Source organism: Panthera pardus, unplaced genomic scaffold (genome assembly GCF_024362965.1).
Source record: "Panthera pardus isolate Hobbes unplaced genomic scaffold, ASM2436296v1 HiC_scaffold_6, whole genome shotgun sequence".
Taxonomy (NCBI): Eukaryota; Metazoa; Chordata; class Mammalia; order Carnivora; family Felidae; genus Panthera; species Panthera pardus.
In genome coordinates, this window is record NW_026526991.1 from 120,987,148 (window position 1) to 121,013,750 (window position 26,603).

At 41.2% G+C, this 26,603-nt stretch overlaps 1 protein-coding gene across 1 annotated transcript in view; it reads left to right on the plus strand.

Annotated features, from left to right (window-relative positions):
- The window catches only part of DNAJC1 (DnaJ heat shock protein family (Hsp40) member C1), a 218,364-nt gene extending 192,329 nt beyond the window's left edge, over positions 1-26,035 (plus strand). Inside the window, exons 10-12 of the mRNA XM_019460576.2 lie at positions 21,370-21,418; positions 22,692-23,152; positions 25,613-26,035. Coding sequence (XP_019316121.1) covers positions 21,370-21,418; positions 22,692-23,152; positions 25,613-25,681 — 579 coding nt within the window. The 3' untranslated portion in view covers positions 25,682-26,035. The remainder of the gene's footprint in view (positions 1-21,369; positions 21,419-22,691; positions 23,153-25,612) is intronic.
- The last annotated feature ends 568 nt before the right edge of the window (positions 26,036-26,603 follow it).

A 26,603-nucleotide genomic window follows, 5' to 3' on the forward strand; every position in this document is an offset into this window, starting at 1 on the left:
ACAGTTGTGTAAACTGCTGAGACCTTTGTTCAAGGTGACACAACTACTAGAGAGTTGAGGCAACACTAGATAGTTTGGTTCTTCATCTCATATGTTCCTGGCACCACTTAATGTTGTTTATTGCTGTGTGTATGAAAAATATTTTTATTTTGGAGAGCACACGGGCAGGGGAGAGGGGCAGAGGGAGAGAGAGAATCCCAAGCAGGCTCCATGCTGAGTGCAGAGCCTGATGTAGGGCTTGATTTCATGACCCTGGGATCATGACCTGAGCCAAAATCAACAGTCGGATGCTTAACCAATGAGCCACCCGGATGCCCCTGAAGAGCACTTTAAATATGTCTAGAGACTTTTACCATTAGACCTTTTTTGGTAAAACTCTACGTTCATATAAAAAATAAACTTTTAAAAGTACACTTAGGTAGGGACGCCAAGATGGTGGGATCGAGCCCCACGTGGGGCTCTGAGCTGAGAGTGTGGAGCCTGCTTGGGATTCTCACTCTCTCTGCCCCTCCCCCACTCGTGCTCACGCACTCTCAAATAAACTTTAAAAAATAAATATACACTCAAAAAAAATTTATCTCATCAGCCATAATAAAAATTATTTCTATAAACATTTGTCATATATAATTCTAGACTTTAGTCTTCCTCTAGGCATGAGTATATGTAATTTTAACACTATTAATCAGTATCCTGTCCTTTTCACTTCACTATGAAACATGAGCTACCTTTCATGACACTTCATTTTTCTAAACACAGAATACTTTGTTGTTTTGATATAATTAAGGAGTATCATACTGATTGTCATTTAAATTGCTTCCTTTTTTGCTGTTTTACGGGATTGTCCTTTTTTTTTTTCATTCTACTTTCCACTTACTTGTGTTTTTGTAGCTTGTATTCCTAGAAGTAGAGCTGCTTGGTTCAAGACTATGGATGTTTTGGGGCACCTGGGTGGCTCAGTTGGTTAAGCATCTGACTCTTGATTTTGGCTCACATCATGATCTCATGGTTCATGAGTTTGAGTCCTGTGTCAGGCTCTGCAGTGACAGCATGGAGCCTGCTTGGGATTCTCTCTCTGCCCCTCCCCCACTCACACACACACACTCCCTCTCTCTCTAAATAAGTAAACTTAAAAAATATATATATATGGATGTTTTTAGGACTTTTGATGGCTTTAAAATTGGGCTCCAGAGAGGTTATAACAATACACAATGCCAATGGTAGTATATGAGAGAGGTCACTTCCTCGTAATCTTACCAACACTGAATGTTATTTTTTTTTTAAGTTTATTTATTCTTAGAGAGAGGGAGGGAGAGAATCCCAAGCAGGCTCTGCACTGCCAGTGCAGAGCCCAACACTGGGCTCGAACTCACGAACGCGAGACTTTAACTTGAGTGGAAATTAAAGCGGAAGCTTAAACAACTGAGCCACCCACGTGCCCCGGATGTTATTATTTGTTTTTTATCATTGCCTGCCAAATAAGTGAAAAGTGCTACAGCACTGATTTTTGTATATTGCCTCCTTACATATTGGTCTGATTTCAAATAGAGTTTGTGTTAATTCGTTAGAATTTTAGGATAGACCGTCCTATCATCTGCATATACTTTGGCATTTTCTTTATCTTATTTCTTATTTGACTGTATTACGTAGCTATTCCAGAGAAATATCATATTACAGTAATAGTGATTAGTGCAGACTTCTTGTTCAACGTTATAGTAAAAAAACCTAATGTTTGGCCATTAATTTTAATATTAGTCATTGATATAAGAGATATATTATTACGCTGAGGAAATTTTATTCCGTTTTTCTAATTCTAATTCATTACAATTGTGCTTGGGAGTAGATACGAAATTCTAACAATACTTTTTTGACATAAATTGACATGATCATACAATTCTTCTCATATGACCTAATGAGGATCTTTGTATTTCCAAGATAGATTTTACTTGGTCATATAATACTCTTCTTTAATAAACACCTGGATTTGATTAGTTAATAATTTAAGATTCTTGCATATATGTATATGTTTTGTTAATTGGATATCTTTAGGTAGGGTTATACCAACCTTCTAGAATTAGTCAATTATACTAGCCTTCTAGCATCTGGAGGGTCAAGAAAGTATTGAATTCATAAAACAGGAAAAAGGAAAGGATGTTGTGGGGGAAAAAAATCAGGACAAAAATAAGTATCCAAATAAATGAAGTAGAATGGTTGAAGGTTATCAAGAAAATCTACTGTGAAGCAGAACTTTAAAAATGTTAAACTATTATAGAAAAGATAAGAACTACAGGGAATGGGTCCAAGAGGTCCAAACCTGATTAAAAGGAGTTCCAGTGAGAGAGAGAGAGAGAGACATGAGAGATGCATGAACATTATTCAGTAAACAGAAATGAAGTTTCCAGAGAGAGCAGTTTGTAAGAGCTGTCCAAAGTCAAGTTGGATACATGGAAAAGCTCCTGGGAAATTTTATGAACACTGAGATTACACAGAAGATCTTTAAAGCTTCTAGGGAGAAGAAACATCCAAATAAGGCCAATCAGAGTGACATCAAATTGCTTTGCAACTCTAGGTTCTGGGACACAAGGGAACAATGCCTTCACTGTTCTGAGGAGAAATAGCTCTGAATCTAGAACAGACCAAATGTGATAGTTAAATACATAAGGCAAGGAGTATCTAAGGATTATTCCTTCTTAGAAAGTTCCCGGAGATTGTACTCTAGCAAAAACAAAACAAAAACAAAAAGGCTGAATAAATTTTAAAAAGAGAAAGACATGGAATCCAAGGATCCAACCCAGTGAACAGGAATCCCAAGACCCCACAGTGATATAATAGGCCCAAAGCGCAATACAGTAAAACCTTGGTTTGTGAGCATAATTCATTCCAGAAACATTCTTGTAATCCAAAGCACTTGGATATCAAAGTGAATTTCTCCATAAGAAATGATGGAAACTCAGATGATTTGTTCCACAACCCAAAAATGTTCTTATAAAAATGATAATACTGTAACATAATACAAAATAATAAAAAAAAATACAACGTATAGGGAAAAATAAGCAAATTAACCTGCAGAACCTTTGTGACTAGTGTGAGGGAGACGAGAGAGGAGGGTTATCGTGTGGGATGACTTTCACTATCACTAATGGAATCACTGCTATCTATTGGCTCAGTGGAATCTTTTTCTTTTCATGAAACTTTAATAAGGAACCTATCCAATGACACTTGTTTTTGCCTCCTTTTGAGAATTTTGCAGAAATGTGACCTAGCACTGTCATTGAACAGATTCATGGCTCGTACTGCTACAGCCTTATTCGGATGGTGCTTTTCTACAGAAGTTTGCTCTGTTTCATACATTTTACACATCTCCCTAATCTCATTTGAAGCGAGGGATTCCTCCACCTTTTTCTCCTCCTCCTCTGCAGACCAGATGCAGATGTAGACTTCTCATAGAATCTTGCAGTTTCAGCCACTTGAATCTCTCAGTCATACTTCTTGGTGATTACCATCTTAACTTTCACTGTAATCATCTCCTTCTTCTTACTCACTTTCTTTTCAACCTTTTTCTGCATGAGGGCTGTTGTATATGCTCATGTGGATGTTGAGTACAGTGCCATATTAATAAACTTGCAATATACTGTATTTAATGTAACTGACAATAAGGCAACAGAGGAAAGGGTCTATATCTGCAGGCAGCCTGACCTAGAATGAAGCAAAGCATTCCTAAGCTTACTCTTGTGGGGAAGAGCAAAGGACTGTCCATAGGTGCTTTGAAGTGACAAAAAATATACTAGTGTGGGCACCTTCCGATGTTCTGAAAAATCACTAATTTCTGCCAAACACCATGGCCTGAGACCGAGCATCCGAGCATGGGAGATGAACACCCACAATGCCGAGTGAGAGAGAGAGAAGAACCATTAGCTCAGTTGTGATCATGTGGTGTTCGGCATACGTACTACTCGTATTGCAAGACATCGCTCGTTTATCAAGTTAAAATTTATTAGAAATGTTTGCTCATCTTGTGGAACACTTGCAGAACAGGTTACTCGCAATCCAAGGTTTTACTGTATGTTCACGTTGAAGTAGGAGAATGAAGGATTGTTTGAGAGCAACCCTTAAAGAAAGGGAAATTTTATGGACTAGATAGTATGGCTGAAAACTTGGAAAAACTTTTATATATGGAAAAAGGCAACCAGAAACTCCACAGACAACAGAAAACCATACAAAAAAGGCAAAGTCTAAATTTAAGTATACTAGAAAGTAGAGTAATACAGCCAAATAATTTGATATTGCGACCATTCTCCTTTGAGTAGCACAAGAAGTGTGTTCACAGCACAGTACTTGTCTCTACAGTGAGTAATATGTACCAGATCATAATTTATAAGATCTTACAAAATGGCTTTTCATATTTGAAACATTTTATGTGTTTAACAGATGGTTTTCCAATTTTTAAAATCAACAAGTTGCAGAAGACGATGGCAAGTTGCCCAGCAACAATTTGTCCAAGTCCCCCAAACCTCTGCTCTAAGTTACTAATTTCTTTTCAGAGGAACATAATCGAAATGATGTGTGTTCATAGGAGCTCTTATTCACTTTTCCCTTCTACTGCGCTGAAATACAAAATTTGCCTGCAGCCAAGCTACAACCTTGCAGGCAAAGACAACAGCCCCAAAGATGGTGGCAAAGCACAGTGGAAAGAACCTGGGGATGGAGTAAAAGGAAAATTGTAGATAGTGACAAGATAAATATATATATATATATATATACAACAGATTAAGAGGTAAGAGACTGAAGGGAATTGCAGTTAAAAGTGGGGTTCTGAGGAAGGTCTCTCAAATGGGTAATATAGGAGCAGGGACACAAAGCAAGTAAAGGAGCAAGGTTGTCTGAGAAAAAGTGTTCGAGGTAGAAGATAAGGCACTTACAAAAACTTTAAGACCAAGGACATCCGTGGGGTGTGCAGAGTCCAGCATAGAGGTCAATATGGCTGACAGAGTGAGTAGGACAGGATTACAGAAGATGAGGACAAGAGGCAGTGGAGGGCCAGATGATATAGGACCTTGCTGGCCAGGATAAAGATCCTGGATTTTACTCTGAGTGAGATGGTTACAGCACTGGAAGATTTTAAGTAAAGGAGTGTAAGATCTAAACAGGTCATTCTGACTACTTTGTGGAGAAGACACCATAGCAGGGAAAGTGTGTGAAGGCAGGCCAAGTAAAAGGCTATTTCTGTTGTTCTTGCAAAAGATAATGGTAGTTTGGTCCAAGGGTTATTGGGAGAGGTGGGAAAAAGAAGTTTAACTCAAAGCATACACACATGCACACACACGCACACACTGTAATCTTCAGAAGAACTGTGAACATAAATTATTGCCTCAGGGTGTAGGGTACATTGCTTTTCATCGTAAGCCCTTGTTGGTTACTGCTTTTCTTTTTTAAGCTATGAACATGTATTATCTTGATTTTTAAAACTATTTTTAAAAATCTAAGGAAACAGAATATGTTACCTTTAGTGTTTTTCTGTATCAGTGTATATATACCTACCTGACTCTTCATTTTTTTAATTATAAAGGCTTTATTGATTTACAGAAATAGGAAAAACAATCCTAAAATTTGTATGGAACTACAAAGGACACCAAGTAGCCAACACGATCTTGAGAAAGAAGAACAAAGCTAGAGGCATCAAACTTCCTGATTTCAAAATATATTACAAAGCTACAGTAATTAAAACAGTGTGGTACTCACATAAAGATGATGAGCAGACAATGGAACAGAATAGAGAGCCCAGAAATAAATACACATATATACAGCTAACTGATCTTCAACAAGGATACCAACTGTACACAACGAGGAAAGAGTAGCCTCTTCAGCAATGATGTTAGGAAAATTGGATATCCGCATGCAGAAAAATGAAACTGGACTCTTTCACCATGTAAAAAGTCAACTCAAAATGGATTAAAAAGTCAAACATAAGATCTAAAACTAAAACTCTTAGAATAGGGGAAAGCATCATGACATTGGTCTTGGCATTGATTTCATTGATATAATACCAAAAGCACAGGCAACAAGAACTAAAATAAGTGGGACCATATCAAACTAAGAAGCTCTGCACAGCAAAGAAAACAATTCAAAGAGTGAAGGGTAACCTACAGACTGAGGGAAAATATTTGCAAACCTTATATCTGGTAAAAAATTAATCTCTAAAATATATAAGACTTTCCAACAACTCAATAACCAAAACATCTACATTACTTATAAAGCGAATCAGGAAGTTAGCACAAGACACTCTTTTTTAAATGGTTAAGATGGGCACTTTTATTATTTCTTATATTTTTCTGTCCAGAGAAAACATAGAAAAATTTAGACATTGGAGAAATAATAAGAATGAAAAGTGGCGCCTGGGTGGCTCAGTTGGTTAAGTATCTGACTTCAGCTCAGGTCATTATCTCATAGTTTGTAAGTTCAAGCCCCATATCAGGCTCCGTGCTGACAGCTCAGAGTCTGGAGCCTGCTTCAGATTCTGTGTCATCTTCTCTCTCTGCCCCTCCCCTGCTCGTGCTCTCTTTCTCTCTCTTTCTCCCAGACAGAGACCCCGCAAAAAAGGAGAATTGCAGGCCAATATCCCTGATGAACATGGATGCACAAATTCTCAACAAGATACTAGCAAATTGAATTCAACAGCATATAAAAAGAATTATTCACCATGACCAAGTGGGATTCATTCCTGGGCTGCAGGGCTAGTTCAATATTTGCAAATCAATGTGATACACCACATTGATAAAAGAAAGGATAAGAACCATATGATCCTGTCAATAGATGCAGAAAAAGCATTTGACAAAATGCAACATCCTTTCTTAATAAAAACCCTCAAGAAAGTCGGGATAGAAGGAACATACCTAAGCATCATAAAAGCCATATATGAAAAGCCCACAGCTCATATCATCCTCAATGGGTAAAAACTGAGAGCTTTCCCCCTGAAATCAGGAACACGACATGGATGTCCACTCTCACCACTGTTGTTTAACGTAGTGTTGGAAGTCCTAGCCTCAGCAGACAACAAAATGAAATAAAAGGCATCCAGATTGGCAAAGAAGTCAACCTTTCACTTTTCACAGATGACATGATACTCTACATGGAAAACCCAAAAGACTCCACCAAAAACCTGCTAGAACTGATACATGAGTTCAGCAAAGTCACAGGATATAAAATCAATGTACAGAATCAGTTGCATTTCTATACACCAATAATGAAGCAACAGAAGGAGAAATCAAGAACTCGATCCCATTTACAATTGCACCAAGAACCATAAAATACCTAGGAATAAACCTAACCAAAGATGTAAAAGATCTGTATGCTGAAAACTAATGAAGGAAATTGAAGAAGACACAAAGAAATGGAAAAACATTCTATATTCATGGATTGGAAGAATAAGTGTTGTTAAAGTGTCAGTACTACCCAAAGCTATCTATACATTCAATGCAATCCCAATCAAAATTGCACCAGCATTCTTCTCAAAGCTAGAACAGAAAAATCCTAAAATCTGCATGGAACCACAAAAGACCCTAAATAGCCAAAGTAATGCTGAAAAAGCAAAACAAAGCAGGAGCCATCACAATCCCAGACTTTAGCCTCTACTACAAAACTGTGATCATCAAGACAGTATGGTATGGCTCAAAAACAGACACATAGACCAATGGAATAGAATAGAGAACCCAGAATTGGACCCACAAATGTATGGCCAATTAATCTTTGACAAAGCAGGAAAGAGTACCCAATGGAAAAAAGACAGTCTCTTTAGCAAACGGTGCTGGGAAAACTAGACAGCAACATGAAGAAGAATGAAACTGGACCACTTTCTTACCATACACAAAAATAAACTCAAAATGGATACAAGACCTAAATGTGAAATAGGAAACCATCAAAACCTTAGAGGAGAAAATAGGCAACAACTTCTTTGACCTCAGCCACGGCAATTTCTTGCTGGACACATCCCCAAAGACAAGGGAATTAAAAGCAAAAATGAACTATTGGGACCTCATCAAGATAAAAAGCTTCTGCACTGCAAAGGAAACAATCAGCAAAACTAAAAGGCAACCAACAGAATGGGAAAAGGTATTTGCAAATGACATATCGGATAAAGGATTAGTATCCAAAATCTATAAGGAAACTTACCAAACTCAACACCTGAAAAACAGTCCAGTTCTTCGGATTGAAAATGGAAAGAAATGGGCAGAAGACATGAACAGACACTTTTCCAAAGAAGACATCCAGATGGCCAACAGACACATGAAAAGATGCTCAGCATCACTCATCATCAGGGAAATACAAATCAAAACCACACTGAGATACTATCTTACACTAGTCAGAGTGGCTAAAATTAACAATTCAGGAAACAACAGATGCTGGCAAGAATGTGGAGAAACGGGAACCCTCCACTGTTGGTAGGAATGCAGACTGGTGCAGCCACTCTGGAAAACAGTGTGGAGGTGCCTCAAAAAATTAAAAATAGAACTACCCTATGACCCAGCAATAGCACTACTAGGAATTTATCCAAAGGATACAGGAGTGCTGATTCGTAGGGGCATGTGTACCCCAATGTTTACAGCAGCACTTTCAACAATAACCAAATTATGGAAAGAACCTAAATGTCCATCAACTGATGAATGGATTAAGAAGATGTGCTGTGTATACATATATATGTGCGTATATATATTTGAATGTGTATATATATGTGTATATATGTACATATATATGAATATGAATATATTGAATATATATGTGTATATGAATACTACTTGGCAATGAGAAAGGATGAAATCCTGCCATTTTCAGCAACGTGGATGGAACTGGAGGGTATTATGCTAAGTGAAATAAGTCAGTCAGAGAAAGATATCATATGTTTTCACTCGTATGTGGAACTTGAGAAACTGAACAGAAGAACATGGGGGAAGGGAAGGGGAAAAAAATAGTTACAAACAGAGAAGGAGGGAGGCAAACCATAAGAGACTCTTAAATACAGGGACCAAACTGAGGGTGGATGGGTGGGGGGAGCAGGGTAGAGGGGAGAATGGGTGATGCGCATTGAGGAGGGCACTCCTTCCAATGCCAGTGTTGGAATGAGCACTGGGTGTTGTGTGTAAGTGATGAATCAGGGGAATCTACCCTCAAAACCAAGAGCACACTGTATACGCTGTATGTTAGCCAACTTGACAATAAATTATATTTAAAAAATAAACATTAAAAAATAAATAAAGATAAAAGAAAAGAATGAACACTGCTTTCTACCAGTGGGAAACATTCTCAGGTAGTTTATTTAATGTTCAGATAACAGAGTGCCCTCTGTACTTGAAAGGTACAGTAGTTCTCAGTTATAATGAGTGCTCAGTTCATATTAGAGAGTTGGCCAAAATTAAATACAACTGAATGAAAATATGAACTTCAGTTACACAATTTTTTTTTTTTTTTAATTTTTTTTTTTTCAACGTTTTTTATTTATTTTTGGGACAGAGAGAGACAGAGCATGAACGGGGGAGGGGCAGTGAGAGAGGGAGACACAGAATCGGAAACAGGCTCCAGGCTCCGAGCCATCAGCCCAGAGCCCGACGCGGGGCTCGAACTCACGGACCGCGAGATCGTGACCTGGCTGAAGTCGGACGCTCAACCGACTGCGCCACCCAGGCGCCCCAAGTTACACAATTTTTAATATTAGAGTAATACTTAAAATGTCATCAAATCAGCCAGAATTTGAAAAATAGGATTTGAGATTATCACTAGTAGTCATCATTTATTTTCTGAGTTATCTGAAGATGCCAGGAATTGAGGATACACTTTATATAGCTCAGAAAATTGGAAAATTCTTCTGTATATTGAGAGTTACATGGTGGCATATTTATACTCCTCTGATCTTAGTTGTACCTTATGGAATATAATTTTCATTTTACTATTTTAATTTTCTTTTACTTTCATCAGTGTTTTCACTAGAAGGAATAAAACCTATTTTGGATTTTTTTCATCCATCCCAACCTATGCCATATGTCCCAGATTTGATTGTAGAGCCCCTATTTCATAAGAATTTTAAAGATAAATTTAGCCATAGCTATATTAAGAAGAAGGATTATAAAATGTTTCCTACTTGGAATCAGAACATGGGAAAGCAAATTTTCCTACAATTCTACAATCCATGTAACTGTTAAAACACATGTATAATTTTTTTAATGTTTGTTTATTTTTGAGAGAGAGCACGAGACTACATCTTCTACAATTGCACATGATATAAAAGCAGAATGAGTAACTGAAATTTTCATTATGGAATATGGGGGAATAATAACACTAAACATTCAAAACTAAATACACACATGTGCTATTGAAGTCATCCAGATCTAAAGGAGAGAGAGAGATTTGGTGATGACCATGTCACCTCCAATGTCATCTCTGCAGATGACATGATATTATATATAGAAGACCCTGAGGACCCCACCAAAAAATGGTTAGAACCAATCAACTATTTCAGTAAATTTTCACGATACAAAATCAGTACACAAAAATCAGTTGTGTATCTGTATATGAACAACATACTATCAGAAAGAGAACTTAAAACAATTCCATCTACAATAGCATCAAAAAAGTAAAATACTAGGAATAAATTTAACAAAGGAGACAAAAGACCTGCATGCTGAAAACTACAAGACATTGATGAAAGAAATCAAAGAGGACACAAATAAATGGAGATATATTCTGTACTCATGAATTGGAAGAAATAATATTGTTAAAATGCCCATACTACCCAAAGCAATCTACAGATCCAATATACTCCCTATCAAAATTCCACTGGCATTCTTCACAGAAATAGAACAAACAATCCTAAAATCAGTATGGAACCCCAAAAGACCACCAGTAGCCAAAATAATTTTGAGAAGAACAAAGCTGGAGGCATCACACTTTCAGTTTTAAACTATATTACAAAGCTGTAGTAATCAAAACAATATGGTACTAGCATAAAAACAGACAAACTGATTAACGGAACAGGGTAGAGGCTACAAAGAAACCCACACATATATGGTCAACTAATCTTTGGCAAAGAATATACAATGAGAAAGGGCAGTCCCTTCAATAAATGGTGCCTGGTAAACTGGACAGCACATGGAAAAGAATGAAATTGGACCCCCTACACAAAAATCAACTCAAAATGGATTAAGAACTTGAAGACCTGAAACCCTAAAACTCCTAGAAGGAAACACTGGGGGGTAATCCCATTGACATTAATTTTAGTGATGATTTTTTTGGATTTGACACCAAAAGCAAAGCAACAAAAGCAAAAGTAAACAAGTGGGACTACATCAAATCTAAAACCTGCATAGCAAGAAAACCATCAACAACATGGAAAAGAAACCTATGGAATTGAAGGAAATACTCTGTAAACCACATATCCAATAAGAGATTAATATTTAAATATATAAGGAACTCCTATAATGCAAGAGCAAAAAAAAAAAAAAGAGATAATGCTGGTGAAGATGTGGAGAAATGAGGACACTTGTACACTGTTGGTGGAAACATAAACTAGTACGTTCCTCAAAAAATTAAAAATAGAATTACCAAGGTCACTGGGCAGCTCAGTTGGTCAAGCACTCCACTCTTGATTTCGACTCAGGTCATGACCTCAGGGTTTATGAGTTTGAGCCCTGTGTTGGGCTCTGTGCTGACAGCACGGAGCCTACTTGGCATTCTCTTTTTCTTCCATTCTCTGCCCCCACATAAGAAACAAATAAACATTACAAAAAGTCACCTGGATATTTTTTTAAAAAAATAGAACTACCATATTATTCGGCGGTCCCACTTCTGGCTATCTATCCAAAGAATGTAAATCATGATCTCGATGAGATAACCATATTCCATGTTCATAGCAGCAATATTCACAATTAGCCAAGGTACAGAAACAACCTAAGTGTCTTTCAGATGAATAGATAATGAAAATGTGATTTTATATATATGTGTGTATATACACATACAAATACATAAAGACACACGCACACACAGGAATATGATCTAGCCAAAAAAATAGTCAAACTCATAGAAACAAATCATAGAAAAGTAGTTGCCAGGGGCTAGAGGGTGGGGAAAATAGGGAGAGGATGGTAAAAGGATAAAAACTTTCAATTCTAAGCTGAATAGGGTCTGAGGATCTCATGTATAACATGGTGACTATAGTTGACAACACTGTGGTATATAATTAGAACTTGCTAAGAGAGTAGAACTTAAATGTTCTCACCAAAAATAAGTCAATACATGAGGTGATGAATATGGTTAATTAACTCAATGGGGGAAATTTTTTCACGGTGGATATAAATACAAAATTATCATGTGCACTGTAAACATCTTACAATTTTAGTACAGTTTTGTCAACTGTACCTAAACAAAACAGTAAATTGACATCCATGGAATTGAAGTCATCTAGATCCATAGGGGAAAATTGGATTTAGCGATGACCATGGTCACTGAAAGATAATCTGACTTTCCTGAGGTGACCTACTATCATACTCAGGGACATCCTGGCCTTTAAGCTTTATATTAGACCATCACTTGTTTAGAAACATCTTTATCTGCTTAGAATCGTAAATAATATGCTGAGGATTCCACACTTGCCCCCACAACAATTATTTTGTGATTATTGCCATATACATGTTTTCTCCTGAGACAAAGGCCAATGAAGAGAAATTCTCAAGAAAAGGGGATCGTTGCTGTAATCATTGTCATACAACTGTTTAGTGACACCAGGAAATGTGAACTTGACAAAGAGGCTAGAATATTAAAGGAACTCCTTTACCACATAGAACTGGAAAAGTCACAGTTGTGCTTTGCTTTTTTCTAATAAGTTCTAAGTTGCCTTTTAAGTGGGAGAAAAATATGGTTCAAAGATAACTGTGGTGACATCCCATTAGTTTCGTTGTTAGATGCTAAGGATTTAAAGGACTCAGATTATAGCAGCTATTTGTTTTCTGTGGTAGACAGGCCAGATTTTGATATATACTGTATTCAGAATTCTCTCAGCACAAGGAGTAACTAACCATGTATGCTCAAACCCACTCATGAATACATTCTCTTGGAGGAGCCCTCCTGAGGTCAAAACAAATATGAAACACTGACCTCAGAAACTTTCCTTCAAAGGAGCCACAATTTGATTTCACTTGTTTGTAGAGCAATTTATGCACCAGGGCATCTTGTAAACAGTAGAGCATCTGTCAGCAATTAGTGGTTTTTAACAGCTCGGTGTGGTCAGGTAAAGAGAAGAAGAGTCCTACAAATACCACTATCATCCAGAATTACCGGGCCTGTCCATACCTGCACCTCCCTGAGGAACAACATCAGAGGCTTAACACGGGACAGAGGGGCATAGACTTCACTAAAATAATCGAGCCATCCAATGAACAAACATGCAAATAACAACAAGTGTAATCGAGGGGGTGGGGAGTAGAGCAAGGGAAGACCAGTAACCAGAAATGCTGCCACATATTATCTAAACGTTCAGTTTTCAACAAATATGAGCCATGGGGGTGCCTGGCTGGCTCGGTCACAAAAGTGTACAACTCTTGATCTCGGGCCATGAGTTCGAGCTCCATGTTGGGTGTAGAGATTACCTAAAAATAACAAAAAACGAAAGGGAGACAAGGAAAGGGAGGGAGGAAGGAAAAGAGACAATTCAATGATTGGAAGCTTTAATACCCCCACTTTCAATAGTGAGTAGAACTAGAGAGAAGATCAACAATGAAGATTTGAACAATACAACAAACCAACTAGACCTAAAAGATATCTCTAGAACACTTTATTCAGCAAGAGAATATATGTTCTTCTCAAGGATGCATAAAACATTTTCTCGGACAGGCTGTATGCCAGGTCAAACAAACCTCAATGAGTTTCAAAGAATGGAAATAATGTAAAATATGTTTTCTGATCCCAAAGGAATGAAATTAGAAATAAGTTAACGGGGGGGGGGGGGGGGGGGAGGGGAGTGGGAACATCAACAAATATGACAAAATTAAACAGCAGACTCCTAAATAACCAATGAGTCCAAGAAGAAATTACAAGGGGAATCAAAATTCTTAAACATGAATGAAAATGAAGACCTAATGCACCAAAACTTAGGGAATGCAGCTAATGCAGTGCGCAGAGGGAAGTTTATAGCTTTAAATGCCTTTATTAAGAAAGAAGAAAGATCCCAAATCTACCCTTCTACCTTAAGGCACTGGAAAAATAACAAACTACACTTAAAACAAGCAGAGGAAAGGAAATAACCAGTAGAGCAGAAATTAGAGACTAGAGAATCAACAGAGAAAAATCAGTGAATTCAAAGTTGATGCTTTGAAAATAGCAATAAAATTGACATTTAGCTAGATTGACCAACAGGGGAAGAAAGGACTCAAACTGCTAGAATCAATCAGAAATGAGAAAAAGGACATTACTACCAACTTTATAGAAATAAAAGGGGCTTTGTAAAGGAATACTATACCAGGAACAAGTATATGCCAAGAAATTATATACCTATTTTTTAATGCTTTTTTACTTACTTATTTTGAAAGAGAGTGAGCATGAGCAGGAGAGGGGCAGAGAGAGAGAGAATCTCAAGCAGGATCCGCACTGTCAGCTCAGAGCCCGATGTGGGGCTGGAACTCACAAACTGTGAGATCATGACCTGAGCAGAAATCAAGAGTCAGGTGCTTAACCGACTGAGCTACCCAGGTGCCCCAGATATCTATTTTTCTAATAGATATTGATGAAATGGACAAATTCCTAGAAAGACAAACTATTAAAACTGAATCAAGAAGAAATAGACAATTGAAATTATAACAAGTGTAGAAAGTGAACAAGTACTTAAAATACCTACCTACAAAGAAAAGCCCAGATCCAGATGGCTTCACCACTGAATTCTACCAATTTAAAGAATACTAGTACTTTACAAAATTTTCTAAAAATAGAAGAGAGTGGAGGCACCTGAGTGGCTCAGTTGGTTGAGCCTCTGACTTCAACTCAGGTCATGATTTTGAGCCCTGTGTTGAGCTGTGTGCTGACAGCTCAGAGCCTGGAGCCTGCTTCAGATTCTGTGTCTCCCTCTCTCCGTGCCCCTCTCCTACCAGTGCGCGTGTGCTCTCGCTCTCTCTCACTCTCTCTCTCTCTCTCTCAAAAATAGACATTAAAAAAAAAAAAATACAGAAGAGAGTGAATACTTCCCAACTCATTTTATGAAGCCACTATTAGCCTTATACCAAACCAGAAAATTACAAGAAAACTGTAGACGAATTTTTTTATGAGTATGAATGCAAAAATCCTAGACAAAATACAGCAAACTAAATTCAGCAACTTATAAAAATAATTTGATACCGTGATCAAGTAGGGTTTAACTCAGGAAATGCAAAGGTGATTCAACAGCTGAAAATCAACTATTAAAGACATGGTATCAATAGAATAAAAAAGCAAATAGCACAAATCATCTCAATAGAAGCATATGACAAAAGCCAGCACTCTTGCATGATAAAAACACTCACCAAATTAGGAATAAAAGAGAATACCTCGACCTGAGAGTGTCTACTAAAACCCACAGTTAACATCAGCTTACTGGTGTAAGAGGGGATGTTTTCCTGATAAGAAAGAAGACGAGGATGACCGCTCTCACCACTTTTTTCAACATTGAACTACAGGTCTAGTCAAGGAAGTCAGGCAGAAAAAAAAATAAGATTGAAAAGGAAGTAAAGTATCCCTGTCTGCCGATGACATGATTTTATATATACAAAATCCTAAGGAATTCGCTAAAAAAAAACTATTGGAACTAATGACTTCAGTAAAGATTGAAGGATACATATCAATATGCAAAAATCAGTTTTATTTATTTTTTTTTAAACGTTTTATTTATTTTTGAGACAGGGAGAGACAGAGCATGAACAGGGGAGGGTCAGAGAGAGGGAGACACAGAATCTGAAACAGGCTCCAGGCTCTGAGCTGTCAGCACAGAGCCCGACGCGGGGCTCGAACTCACGGACCGCAAGATCATGACCTGAGCCGAAGTCGGCCGCTTAACCGACTGAGCCACCCAGGCGCCCCTCAGTTTTATTTTTATAAACCTGCGGTGAACAACCTGAAAATTAAATTAATAAAATAATTTCATTCATAAATAGCATCACAAAGAATAAAATACTTAGGTATTAATTTAACAAAAGAAGTACAAACTCTGAAAATGACAAAACACTGTTGAAAGAAATTGAGGTTCAAAAGAAGTGGAAAAATATCCCCTGTCCATGGATCAGAAGTCTTAATTGTCAAGATAGCAATATTACCGTAAATATAAGAGCTAAAACTATAATTAAAAACTATAAAATTATAAAACTATAATTGAACTTCATCAGAATTAAAAACTCCATGCTTCACAGGACACCATTAAGAAAGTAAAAAGATAACCCACAGAATGGGAGAAAATACTTGCGAATCATTTATCTGATAAAGGGCTTTTATCCAAAATATATAAAGAGCTCTTTACAACTAAATAATAAGCGAAATCACCCAAATTTTTAAAAAAGTGGAGAAAGGATCTGAATAGACATTTCTCCAAAGAAGTTATAAAAACGGCCAATGAAAAAATGCTCAATATCATTAGTCATTAGGGAAATGCAAATCAAAAGCACAAGATACTACTTCACACGCACTAAGATGGCTAGAATCAAAAAGTTGGATAATAACAAATGTTTGCCAAGATGTAGAGAAATCAGAAGCGTCATACACTGCTGGTGTAAATATAAAATGGTACAGCCATATTGGAAAACAGTATGGCAGCTCCTCAAAAAGTTAAACATAGAATTACCATATGTCTCCACAGTTCCACTCCTAGGTATATACCCAAGATAAATGAAAACAGTTTGCCCAAGCAAAAACATATCCACAAATGTTTACAGCAGCATTATTCATAATAGCCGGAAAGACTAAAACAACACAAATGTTTATCAAATGATGAATGGATAAACAAAATGTGGTATATTCATACAGTGGAATATTATTCAGCAAAAAGGAATGAAGTACTCATATATACTACAACGTGGATGAACCTGGAAAACATTACCCTAAGGGAAAGAAGCCAGCCACAAAAAATCCATACATGATATGATTCCATCCATATGAAAGTCCAGAACAGGAACATCTATGGAGACAGAACGTAGATTTATGGTTGTTTATTGTTTGCTGAGTGACGGGGTAGGAGGGGGAGAACGGAGGACGATACCTACAGGGTACTGCATTTCTTTCTGATGTGATGAAAATGTTCTGACGTTGGCCATGATGATGATTATACATACCAATATACTAAAACCACTGAATTGTCACTTCAAGTGGGTGAATTGTATGGTATGTGAATTACATTTCAGTTAAGCTATTTAAAAAAAAAAAAAAAGACAAAGGAGATCTTTGTGTACTATTCTGTAATAATCTCCAAAATGTTTTGTTAAATAAGAAAACAAGTCCAAGAAAAAAAAGAATTATCTCACATCTTAGATGTGACGGTAGTTACTTGAACCTCTAAGTGTGTTTAGGGTGCCTCAGTAGCTCAGTCAAGCGTCTGACTCTTGATTTCAGCTCAGGTCATGATCTCACAGGTTCGTGAGATCTAGCCCCACAATGGGCTCCATGCTGAGGATGTGAAGCCTGCTTGGGACTCTCTCTCCCTCTCTCTCTGCCCCTCCCCTGCTCGAACTCATTCATTCTCTCTCTCTCTCTCTCTCTCTCTCTCTCTCTCTCTCTCTGTCTCTCTCTCTCTCTCTCAAATAAGTTTAATAAATAAATAAAATTCATAGAACTATGTGACAAAAGAGAAAAAGATAATTAAATCTTTAAAAAACACAATAGAAATTGAGAGAGAAGAAGGATTGTCACCAGAGTTGGTCACCCTGGTAGTGAACACCAGGAAGTCTTCAAGAAGAAAGTTACACCTGAGAGTACCTTGAAGGATGGTTTGGCTCTAGAGAGATAGATATTTAAGGGGAGGGTTGATGAAGAAAGGAAAATCGTTTCAGGCAATGTTAAGGATGGCAAAAAGTACAGGGTAGGGAAATTTCTGTCTGGGGGAGCATTAATTATTCAGTTCTGCTCAAAGGAAAGCTACCACAGGAAAGAGAACAGACCACAAATTGTGGATCTCTTTGCATGTCAGGTTAAGAATTAAACATTATATGGTGCCTGGGTGGCTCAGTCAGTTAAGCGGCCGACTTCAGCTCAGGTCATGATCTCACAGTCCATGAGTTCGAGCCCCGCGTCGGGCTCTGTGCTGACAGCTCGGAGCCTGGAGCCTGTTTCAGACTCTGTGACTCCCTCTCTCTGACCCTCCCCTGTTCATGCTCTGTCTCCCCCTGTCTCAAAAATAAATAAAACGTTAAAAAAAAAAAAGAATTAAACATTATATAATCAGTGATGCGCCATGAAAGGAATCTGATCAGAACTCTGCTTTAGGGGTATTAATCTATAAAAATTATTAGTAAGCAGGAGTCCAGTTAGAAGGCTGTTACATTCATCCAGCCACAGGAGAATGAAGAACTAAGAGAGGAGGTGTGATTTGTGAGCAGGGAACAGACGGGGTTGACATCGTGGAGAGTGTAGCAGCTGGCGGGGGGCGGGAGGCAAAGGTCCACAACTGGACTCGGGTCGTGAGCCTGGGTGACTGGGATGACAGTTCTATCAAGAAAAGGAAGCAAAAGCAGACAAGTCGGTTAGTTTGGTTTGAGGAACTAGGAGATCGCTAAAGAAGAGATTCAGTGGCAGTTAAAGAGGGCAGTCACGTAGCAGAGCGGAAGGAGAGCATCGCCCATGTCCTCATCTATACAACAAGAGATTTGGATTCCAAAGGCAGCATGTTACAGGGACTGAGAGACAAGATTTCAGAACCCAACTTGTCTGTGTTCAGCTACCCATTAGCCTTTTAATCTTGCGTATGTTCTCTATGCCCTGTGAGCCTCGGATTCTGTACAATGGGGGTAATATTACATACCTACCTACTATGGCTGCTGTGAGGAATACTTGTACAGACACATATCTTAGAACAACGCTTGGTACAAAGAAAGCTTATTGCTATGTGGACGAAGGCCCTTTCGATCTGATGGCCCATTGTTGCTATGTGGTCAATTCTGTTATACTGCCCCTCCAAGGAAGAGGTCAGGACTAGACATACAGGTTAATCATTCCTTTTCAAAAGTGTTACTGAACCAGTGGCATGAGATACCAACGGAGAAAATGGAAAGAACATATGAATGGCAAGGATGGAATGTTGAGGAGCATTATATGGGGTGGGGGGTGGGATGGGCAGTGAAGGAACATTCAGAGAAAGAGAAAGCCAAAAGGAGTAGAAAAGACAGCTTAAGGGAAGATCACCTTCTGGAGTGGAGGCCACTTGAGCTCAGCATGAAGAATCATGGGACACAGCTGACAGACAGGGAGAAGGTGAAGAGGAAAGCAAAGGAAATTAGGGGCGCCGTGGTGGCTCAGTCGGTGACCGTCCAACTTCAGCCCAGGTCATGGTCTCCCAGTTCGTGAGTTTGAGCCCCGCGTCAGGCTGTGTGCTGACAGCTCAGAGCCTGGAGCCTGCTTCCGATTCTGTGTGTGTCTCTCTCTGCCCTTCCCTCCGCTCGCTCACACTCTGTCTCTCCCTCTCTCTCAAAAGTAAATAAACGTTAAAAAAAGAAAAAGAAAAAAAGAAAGAATGCAAAGGAAATTAATAGATGGAGCATAGTTCTGGGAAAATTCAAGAGGAAGGAAGATAATTTCTTTGATTTGGGATAAAAGATAGGAAGGATATAAAGTGATGTAATCAGAATTTTGAGTTGAGAAAGTTGGAAGGCAAGGAGGCTCATGTTGGAGAACTTCCTTTTTTCTCACGTTAAATAAGAAACAAGGTCATCTGGAAAGAGAGGAAGGTAGGGAATAAAATTGAAGAGTGTTTCTAAGTGGCTTTAAATATTTTCTCTAATTCTGTCCTTTGTATGAATGAAAAACAAATGACCCATGTCAATTATAATAGGTAGTATTTACTGAGACTTGAATATCTGCTTGGTATCCTGCTAAGAGCTTATTTCAAATTTAAAACCTAATCGGCAAATGGTATTACTAGCATTATCCACATACTACAGAGGGTAATTCTTGACACAGAGAAAGGATTGGAAATTGCTTAAGATCACCCAGCTAAGAAGAGGTGGGACCAAGATGAGTCTACCTGAGTTCTTAGCAATCAGGCTTTCTGAGGTTTTATTTTCAAATCTCATTAAAGCAGCGAAACATTGATTCAAGAATATGCATGCATTAATGGGATAGAATACAAAGTGTAGAAAAATAGTTCACGTATACAGTGGCACTAATTTTAATAAAGTTAACATTTCCTTTTAATTTTTTTAATGCTCATTTATTATTTTGAGAGACAGAGCGTGAGCAGGGGAGGGGCAGAGAGAGAGGGAGACACAGAATCCGAAGCAGGTTCCAGGCTCTGAGCTGTCAGCAAAGAGCTCAACACGGGGCTCGAACTCACAAACCGCTAGATCATGACCTGAGCCAACGTCAGATGCTTAATCAACTGAACCACCCAGGCGCCCCTAAAGTTAACATTTCGAATAAGTGGGGAAAGGATGGCTTGATTGAAAATTCATTGGGCAATCAACCATTTTTAATTTTTTTAATTAATTTTGATCCTGTATTTTAAGAAATCAGAACAGTGTTGTCAGTGGCAGAGTAGAGATTAACTTAAGGGCAGAAGAGAACTTTCTGGGATAACAGGAACGTTCTATAATTTGATTAGAATTAGAATGGTTATATAGGTCCTTTTTTGGGGGGTCAAAACCCATTGAATTGTACATTTAAAATCTGTATATTGAATTGTATGTAAATTTTATATCAATTTAAAAAGAAATCTATATGTGGATCTCCAAGACATTGTTAAATGAAAAGCAAGGTATAGAACGAGACAAATGACGTGATACCATTTATACAGAGAACAAAGAAGTAACAGCGACCGAAGGAAACTATTTCTGTGGCCCCTCACTCATGTACGTACGTCTCGTGGGTCTTGTGTTAGGAAGTATTTTCTTCTTCCTACTCTAGTGTTAGCCTACTATGCTCTTGTGGTTTCTTGAATGCAAAGAAAAGATAGACTTTTATGTTAAAACATTAGTTGAATTTCTCCACCGTTTATGATAGTCAAACGAAAGTTTCCTTGTTGCTTAACTAAATGAGTGGATGGATGAACGAGGGTCCTTCTAGGCCGAAGATTCAGTAAACCCGGTTCATTCACACGGACCTTACGTGAAATAGGTCACTTGACCTACAAGAGACATGTGGAAAGTAAGACTTCGTTGCCTTTATATTTTGGAACAGGTGACAACCAAAGCCAAGCAACTGAAGGATTCAGTTACCTGCTCCCCAGGTGAGTCAGTGCCCCCTTCGCCCCACTGAGCTAAAGTGACTTCTCCCACATAAATCCCTTTTCGTAAGGGTGGGTGCTAAGATGGACCTGATAAGTTTAAAAACCCTAAAAACCTAGTTCTTTGCTAGTACTGGGGGAGGGGCACGCAGGGGGGAACTCTCTGGACGCCACACAAACGCGCGGTGCACGGCTCGCCCATGCAGTCCACCCTGCCAGCACCACGCACACGGAGCCATCTTTCCGAATAGAGCCGCAGCTTTCCCAAGAACCCACATTTCTCAAAATATGTTTCCTCCAAGACTAACTGGAATTTTGCTAGAGTCTCCATACTGTTTGCTTGGAACCAGGAAGAGAATACTTCCTAAAACCTTCTAACTTAATTTAAATACAAGTCCCAAAGACAGCAATGCAGGTGAGCAAACCCGGAGATCTCAAAAAGCCGTCCCCAGCAGGGATTCAATGTGGGGCTCTGCCGGCTTCAGGAAAGAAGGCATTTCCAGATTCCTGTTCTGCGAACACAATTCTTTGTTGGCACAGAGGCTAAAATGGGCAGTGAGAGGCCATGTGAAAAGGCCTTCCTGCAAGACACTCTGTGTGTTCTGGAAAAGGCAGTGTGGTGTAGACTGTGGCACAGATAGGGATCTTACTAGAGCATTGGGGGGGGGGGGGGTGTAAAAAGTGACCAGAACAGGAGACGTATGGTTGAACATTCAGGGGCATCCCTGAGATGGCGCCTGAGAGCCAGTCCGTTTGCTCTTTACTGGCCAACGTGGTGGCACAGTGGCACTGGAAGCAGCTTGGAGCAGACAGCACGTCCCACCGCGTCGGTGGCTCGCCTACAATGGTGTGAGCACAGCGCGAGTTTAGACAGATCCATTTTAGCTCCGCTAATGGAATGAGTCGTCCCAGTTCCGGATCGTAAAGAACATCCTTCCTTATCTAAAAAGTGTCCAAGAGCCACTTTGCATTCTTTGGCCACAACCTGATTCTGTACGTGGCCCTCAGTCCCTCAGAGCGTTGGAAAGGACAAAGGACAAGGAATCAGACAGAACTGGGTTCAAATCCCACCTCTGCTGCTCTCTGAGACTGATTTTTGCCATCCGTAGAATTAGGATAATGACACCTATCTTTCTAGAATAGCGTGAAAATTAAGCAGAATCGTAGGTGCACAGAGCCTACCACACTGCTGTGTTGGTGACAGCTGCTGTTACTCTTGTCACCTGCACTGACCTTGCCATTCCATCTGTGTGATAAAGTGTGTCCTTCCTCACAGGAATGGTCAGACTCTCCGAACTCAAGTCAACAGCCCAGAATCCCCGGCCCACCAAGGCCGCCACGGCCTTGCCAGATGACATCATCACCCAGCGAGAAGATGCACTGCAGGCCGGGGAGGAAGACAAGGAGGACGAGCAGGAGGAGGAAGATGACGACGAGCAGGAGGCGGTGCTTCCGGAAAGCCGGCCACGGAGGCGGAGGCCGGCCAGGCCGCCGGAGGCGGCAAAGAGGGCGGAGCCCGAGGAGAAGTTCAGAGGAAAGAGGCAGAAGGACTTCGATATTTCAGAACAAAACGAATCCAGTGATGAGGAGAGCCAGAAGAAAGAGAGAACTCGTGCTGCCGAGGAGCCATGGACTCAGAGTCAACAGAAGCTTCTGGAATTAGCATTACAGCAGTACCCAAAGGGATCTTCAGACCGCTGGGACAAAATAGCCAAATGTGTCCCGTCTAAGAGTAAGGTGGGTGAGGCGGGGGAAGAACGAGACCTGCGCGGCCAGCTGCACCTAATTCCCCACCTTACGCACACCCCTCTAGCGACTGCTGTCTGCGTGACCGTCCGGTGCACTTCTAAGAGCAGGTTCAGTCTGTGCACCGGATTGATTAGTGTGTATGAATGAGGTCAAGATTCTAAGGAGACCATACAGACCGGTTGGTTTTCCTCAGAAAATTCCATGCATAGAGGATAAATTTCACCCACAACAAGCCCGCCAACCTTCTGGAGCATTCACCCCAGTCTGGCAGTTTGAGAGGAGCACGGGGGTGGCTGGGCCGCACCCTCATCACTGGGGCAGCGGGAGCAGCCCTGGCGGCCGGCAGGCCCTCCCTCGGGCGGAGGCTCCCTTGAACCAGAGTCGGGGGAGGTCTCCCTCCAGCTCTGCAAGGAGCCTTTACCCCAGGGCGAGCGCGTGGCGGCCCGTGTCATGCTGGTCATCGGGTCCACAGTGCACATCACTCTGGACTCAGCAGCTGCACCAGACTGGCGAGGCCCTGGCGGCTGGGGGGGTGGGGGCCCAGGCAGGGATGACATTTAGGATTGAACCCACCCTGCAGCCTTGACTGTTTGTACTTTAAGTCTTCTCCCTGTTTTCGGCTCTCGGTATCTGCTTACAAACCCCCACAGGTAGTTCCCAGCTAAGCGGGCAGACGGGGTGCCCCACAGAGAGCCAGCGCTCACCCCAGCCTTTGCCTTCCGTCTGCCAGTTCATGCTGCGGGGCTCACGGTGTGAGCTTTCCCACTCGGGCCTTTCTCGAAACACACACCATCTCCCGAGTTTCTTCCCTTCTCGCTATACTCTCAATCTGAGGCACCAATGAACGCAGAGAAATCAGAAGAACGAGTCTCTTCTGCCTCCTGTGCCTGTCACTCAGTAGCCTCTGGGCACATTGATGTTCATTTACATTCTTATTTTTTTTTAATTGAAATTCTATGTTGGAAAATCTAGCTTGTGGCCATAAATGTCCCCGTGTGTACAGGTCTAGTTATCTATCACCTACTTTAAAATGATGAAGTTGAGAATTCCCGGGGAGAAAAATAAACCATTAGCAGTTGATCTATTTGAGAAACACAGATTCTCCCAGCCTCTCCAACTGGTTTGCCAGAAGTAATTATTTTCCCTGAATTTCCCTAGCATCTGTCAGGACACAGGCATCTACATGCGTGATGAATTGACACTGGCTTAAAATGAAGGAGCTGGAACCGTGGATTCCTAAGGATAGAACATTCAGAAACTCACTGCCTCAGGGTTTGGAAACCCTCCCGTTTGAACCGGACACGAGCAGCCCTTTTATTGTCCCGCAAGTGTTCCCCTTAAGCCTTGACATTGGAACCAGTTCCCGGAGAGGTGGCCTGCTGACTCGTCTGCTAGGGAGCGAGTCCCTATACGTGGCCCGCAAGCCGCTGGCGATGCTGGGCCTGAAGGAGGGGACTTTGCCTGAGGCCTGCGGCTCAGCGCTCTGGGTCGCCGTGGTCCCCGGTGAAGTCCCCGCATCATGCCCGGGGCCTCACCGGTGGGCAGCACAGCTATTAAGAAAAGGCTGGTATTTTAAAGACTGACCCCATGCGCGTGATCGTTGGGGATCCAGAGAGGCACTTCTAGAAGCATCCCTCATACCACTCCTGAGCTAGAACCCTAGGAAGAGCATGAGCACCCACTCTGTGTCCCCGGCTGATAGAAGCATCTGCCAGGGAGCAGCGATCATGTTGCCCTAGACCTTAAGTTAGTGAAGGCTTCCAACGCCTCGGAGGGGAGTATCTCTTGGCCAGAAACGGGAACGGACTCTGGAAAGTACCTCATGATGGACAGGAGAGCGTGAGGCCCCCCAGCACCGCCCGCCTCTGCTCTAGGCCCCACTAGGGGCCTCACCCCCAGCGGCCACGGCCACGGGCAGGATCTGGGCGGCACACTCCCCGCCACGGTCCTGGGGGCTGGGCCGACGCGGCCACCACGGGAGGGTCCCCACGGCCCCTTAAGGAGAGGCAAACCCAGATGGAATAACAGGGCGGCCGGCCGGCCGGCCTCAAGTTGTCCGCTTGCTCTGACGGGACGCGCGATGACAGGGAAATGTGAAAGCTGCTCGTTATCGTTAGCGAGTTGAGAGGCATCATCGTGATGCCCGTGGTGTGCCTCACACGCAGCAGCACAGGCCCCTCACGCCAGCGGCCCACGCTGCACCTCACAGGACTGCCACTGGCCCGGGGGCACCCGGCAGCACGTGGGCCCCGGCCGGCGGGGGCCCTGGCGTGTGCGCATGGGCCCATGTGTGCGGGCCGCGGGGCTCGTCCAGCCGGTTGCAGGCCGGCCGTGGGCAGAGCGGACGCTCACGAGGCCGCCTCCCCGCACAGGCCGCGGCTGAAGCCCACGACGCTCACGCTGATCTGTGGAAATAACCGTTTCACCTCTCTTTTTCTCTTCCTGCAGGAAGACTGTATCGCTAGATACAAGTTGCTGGTTGAACTGGTCCAAAAGAAAAAACAAGCTAAAACCTGAATATTCTGGAAGATGATGTTCACCTTCATTTTCCAAAACGATTATTTTAAAAGTCTTATGCAGAAATTTGCATTTTGTACCTCAACCTTTCTATACGTCATGTGCCTTAGTAAAAAAAAAAAAAAAAAAAAAAAATTAAAAAAGTTTTTAAAATGTTGTGCTATATTGTTTAAACAAAGACTATGTTACAGGAGAAAAAGTATTCCGGTATTTTACAGATAATTTTCCCTCTCATCATCACAAAGTTATTTCCCTGCGAACAAACTGAAAAGTGCTAACAATCGGCAAGTACAGGATTTTGAAGGAACAAATGAGCGAACGTGTAAGAATTAAAACTTAATGTGCTTTGGGGCACCTGGGTGGCTCAGGTCACAATCCCAGGGTTGTGGGATCGAGCCCCACATCGGGCTCTGCGCTGAGTGTGGAGCCTGCTTACAGCTCACACTGTCTCTCTCTCCCTCCCACGCCCCCCACCCCGAAAAAACCTAATGTGCTTCTGTGAGTCAGAAGCACACGGGTTAACGAGCTCATTGGTAGCCGGAGGCAGGTGCTTGGGGAGAAAAGCGGGCTCACTTCTGAGCTAGCCGGCTGGCTGAGAAGAGTGTGAGGTTATCTCAGTTAGATGCATCTAGAAGAAAACTCCGTGTCGATGAACAAGGATACAAGGTGACAAAGGCAGCCTAGTCCAGTTCGGGCTGCTTGGGAGGAACGCGTTCCCCACTGCAAGACCTTCCAGGGGACACGTGGGACACGCGGGAGAGGTGGTAGGGACCCGTGAGGTTGGGTCCTGGCTCTCGACAGCCGAAGTCACTGTTCTGTGCCGGTTTCTGCTGCCTGTCACCATCCGCCGAACGCTGCCTTCCGAAGCTCCCGTCATTGGGTCAGGGCTGGCACACGGTTTGCTAAGTGCGAACCGTCTGAA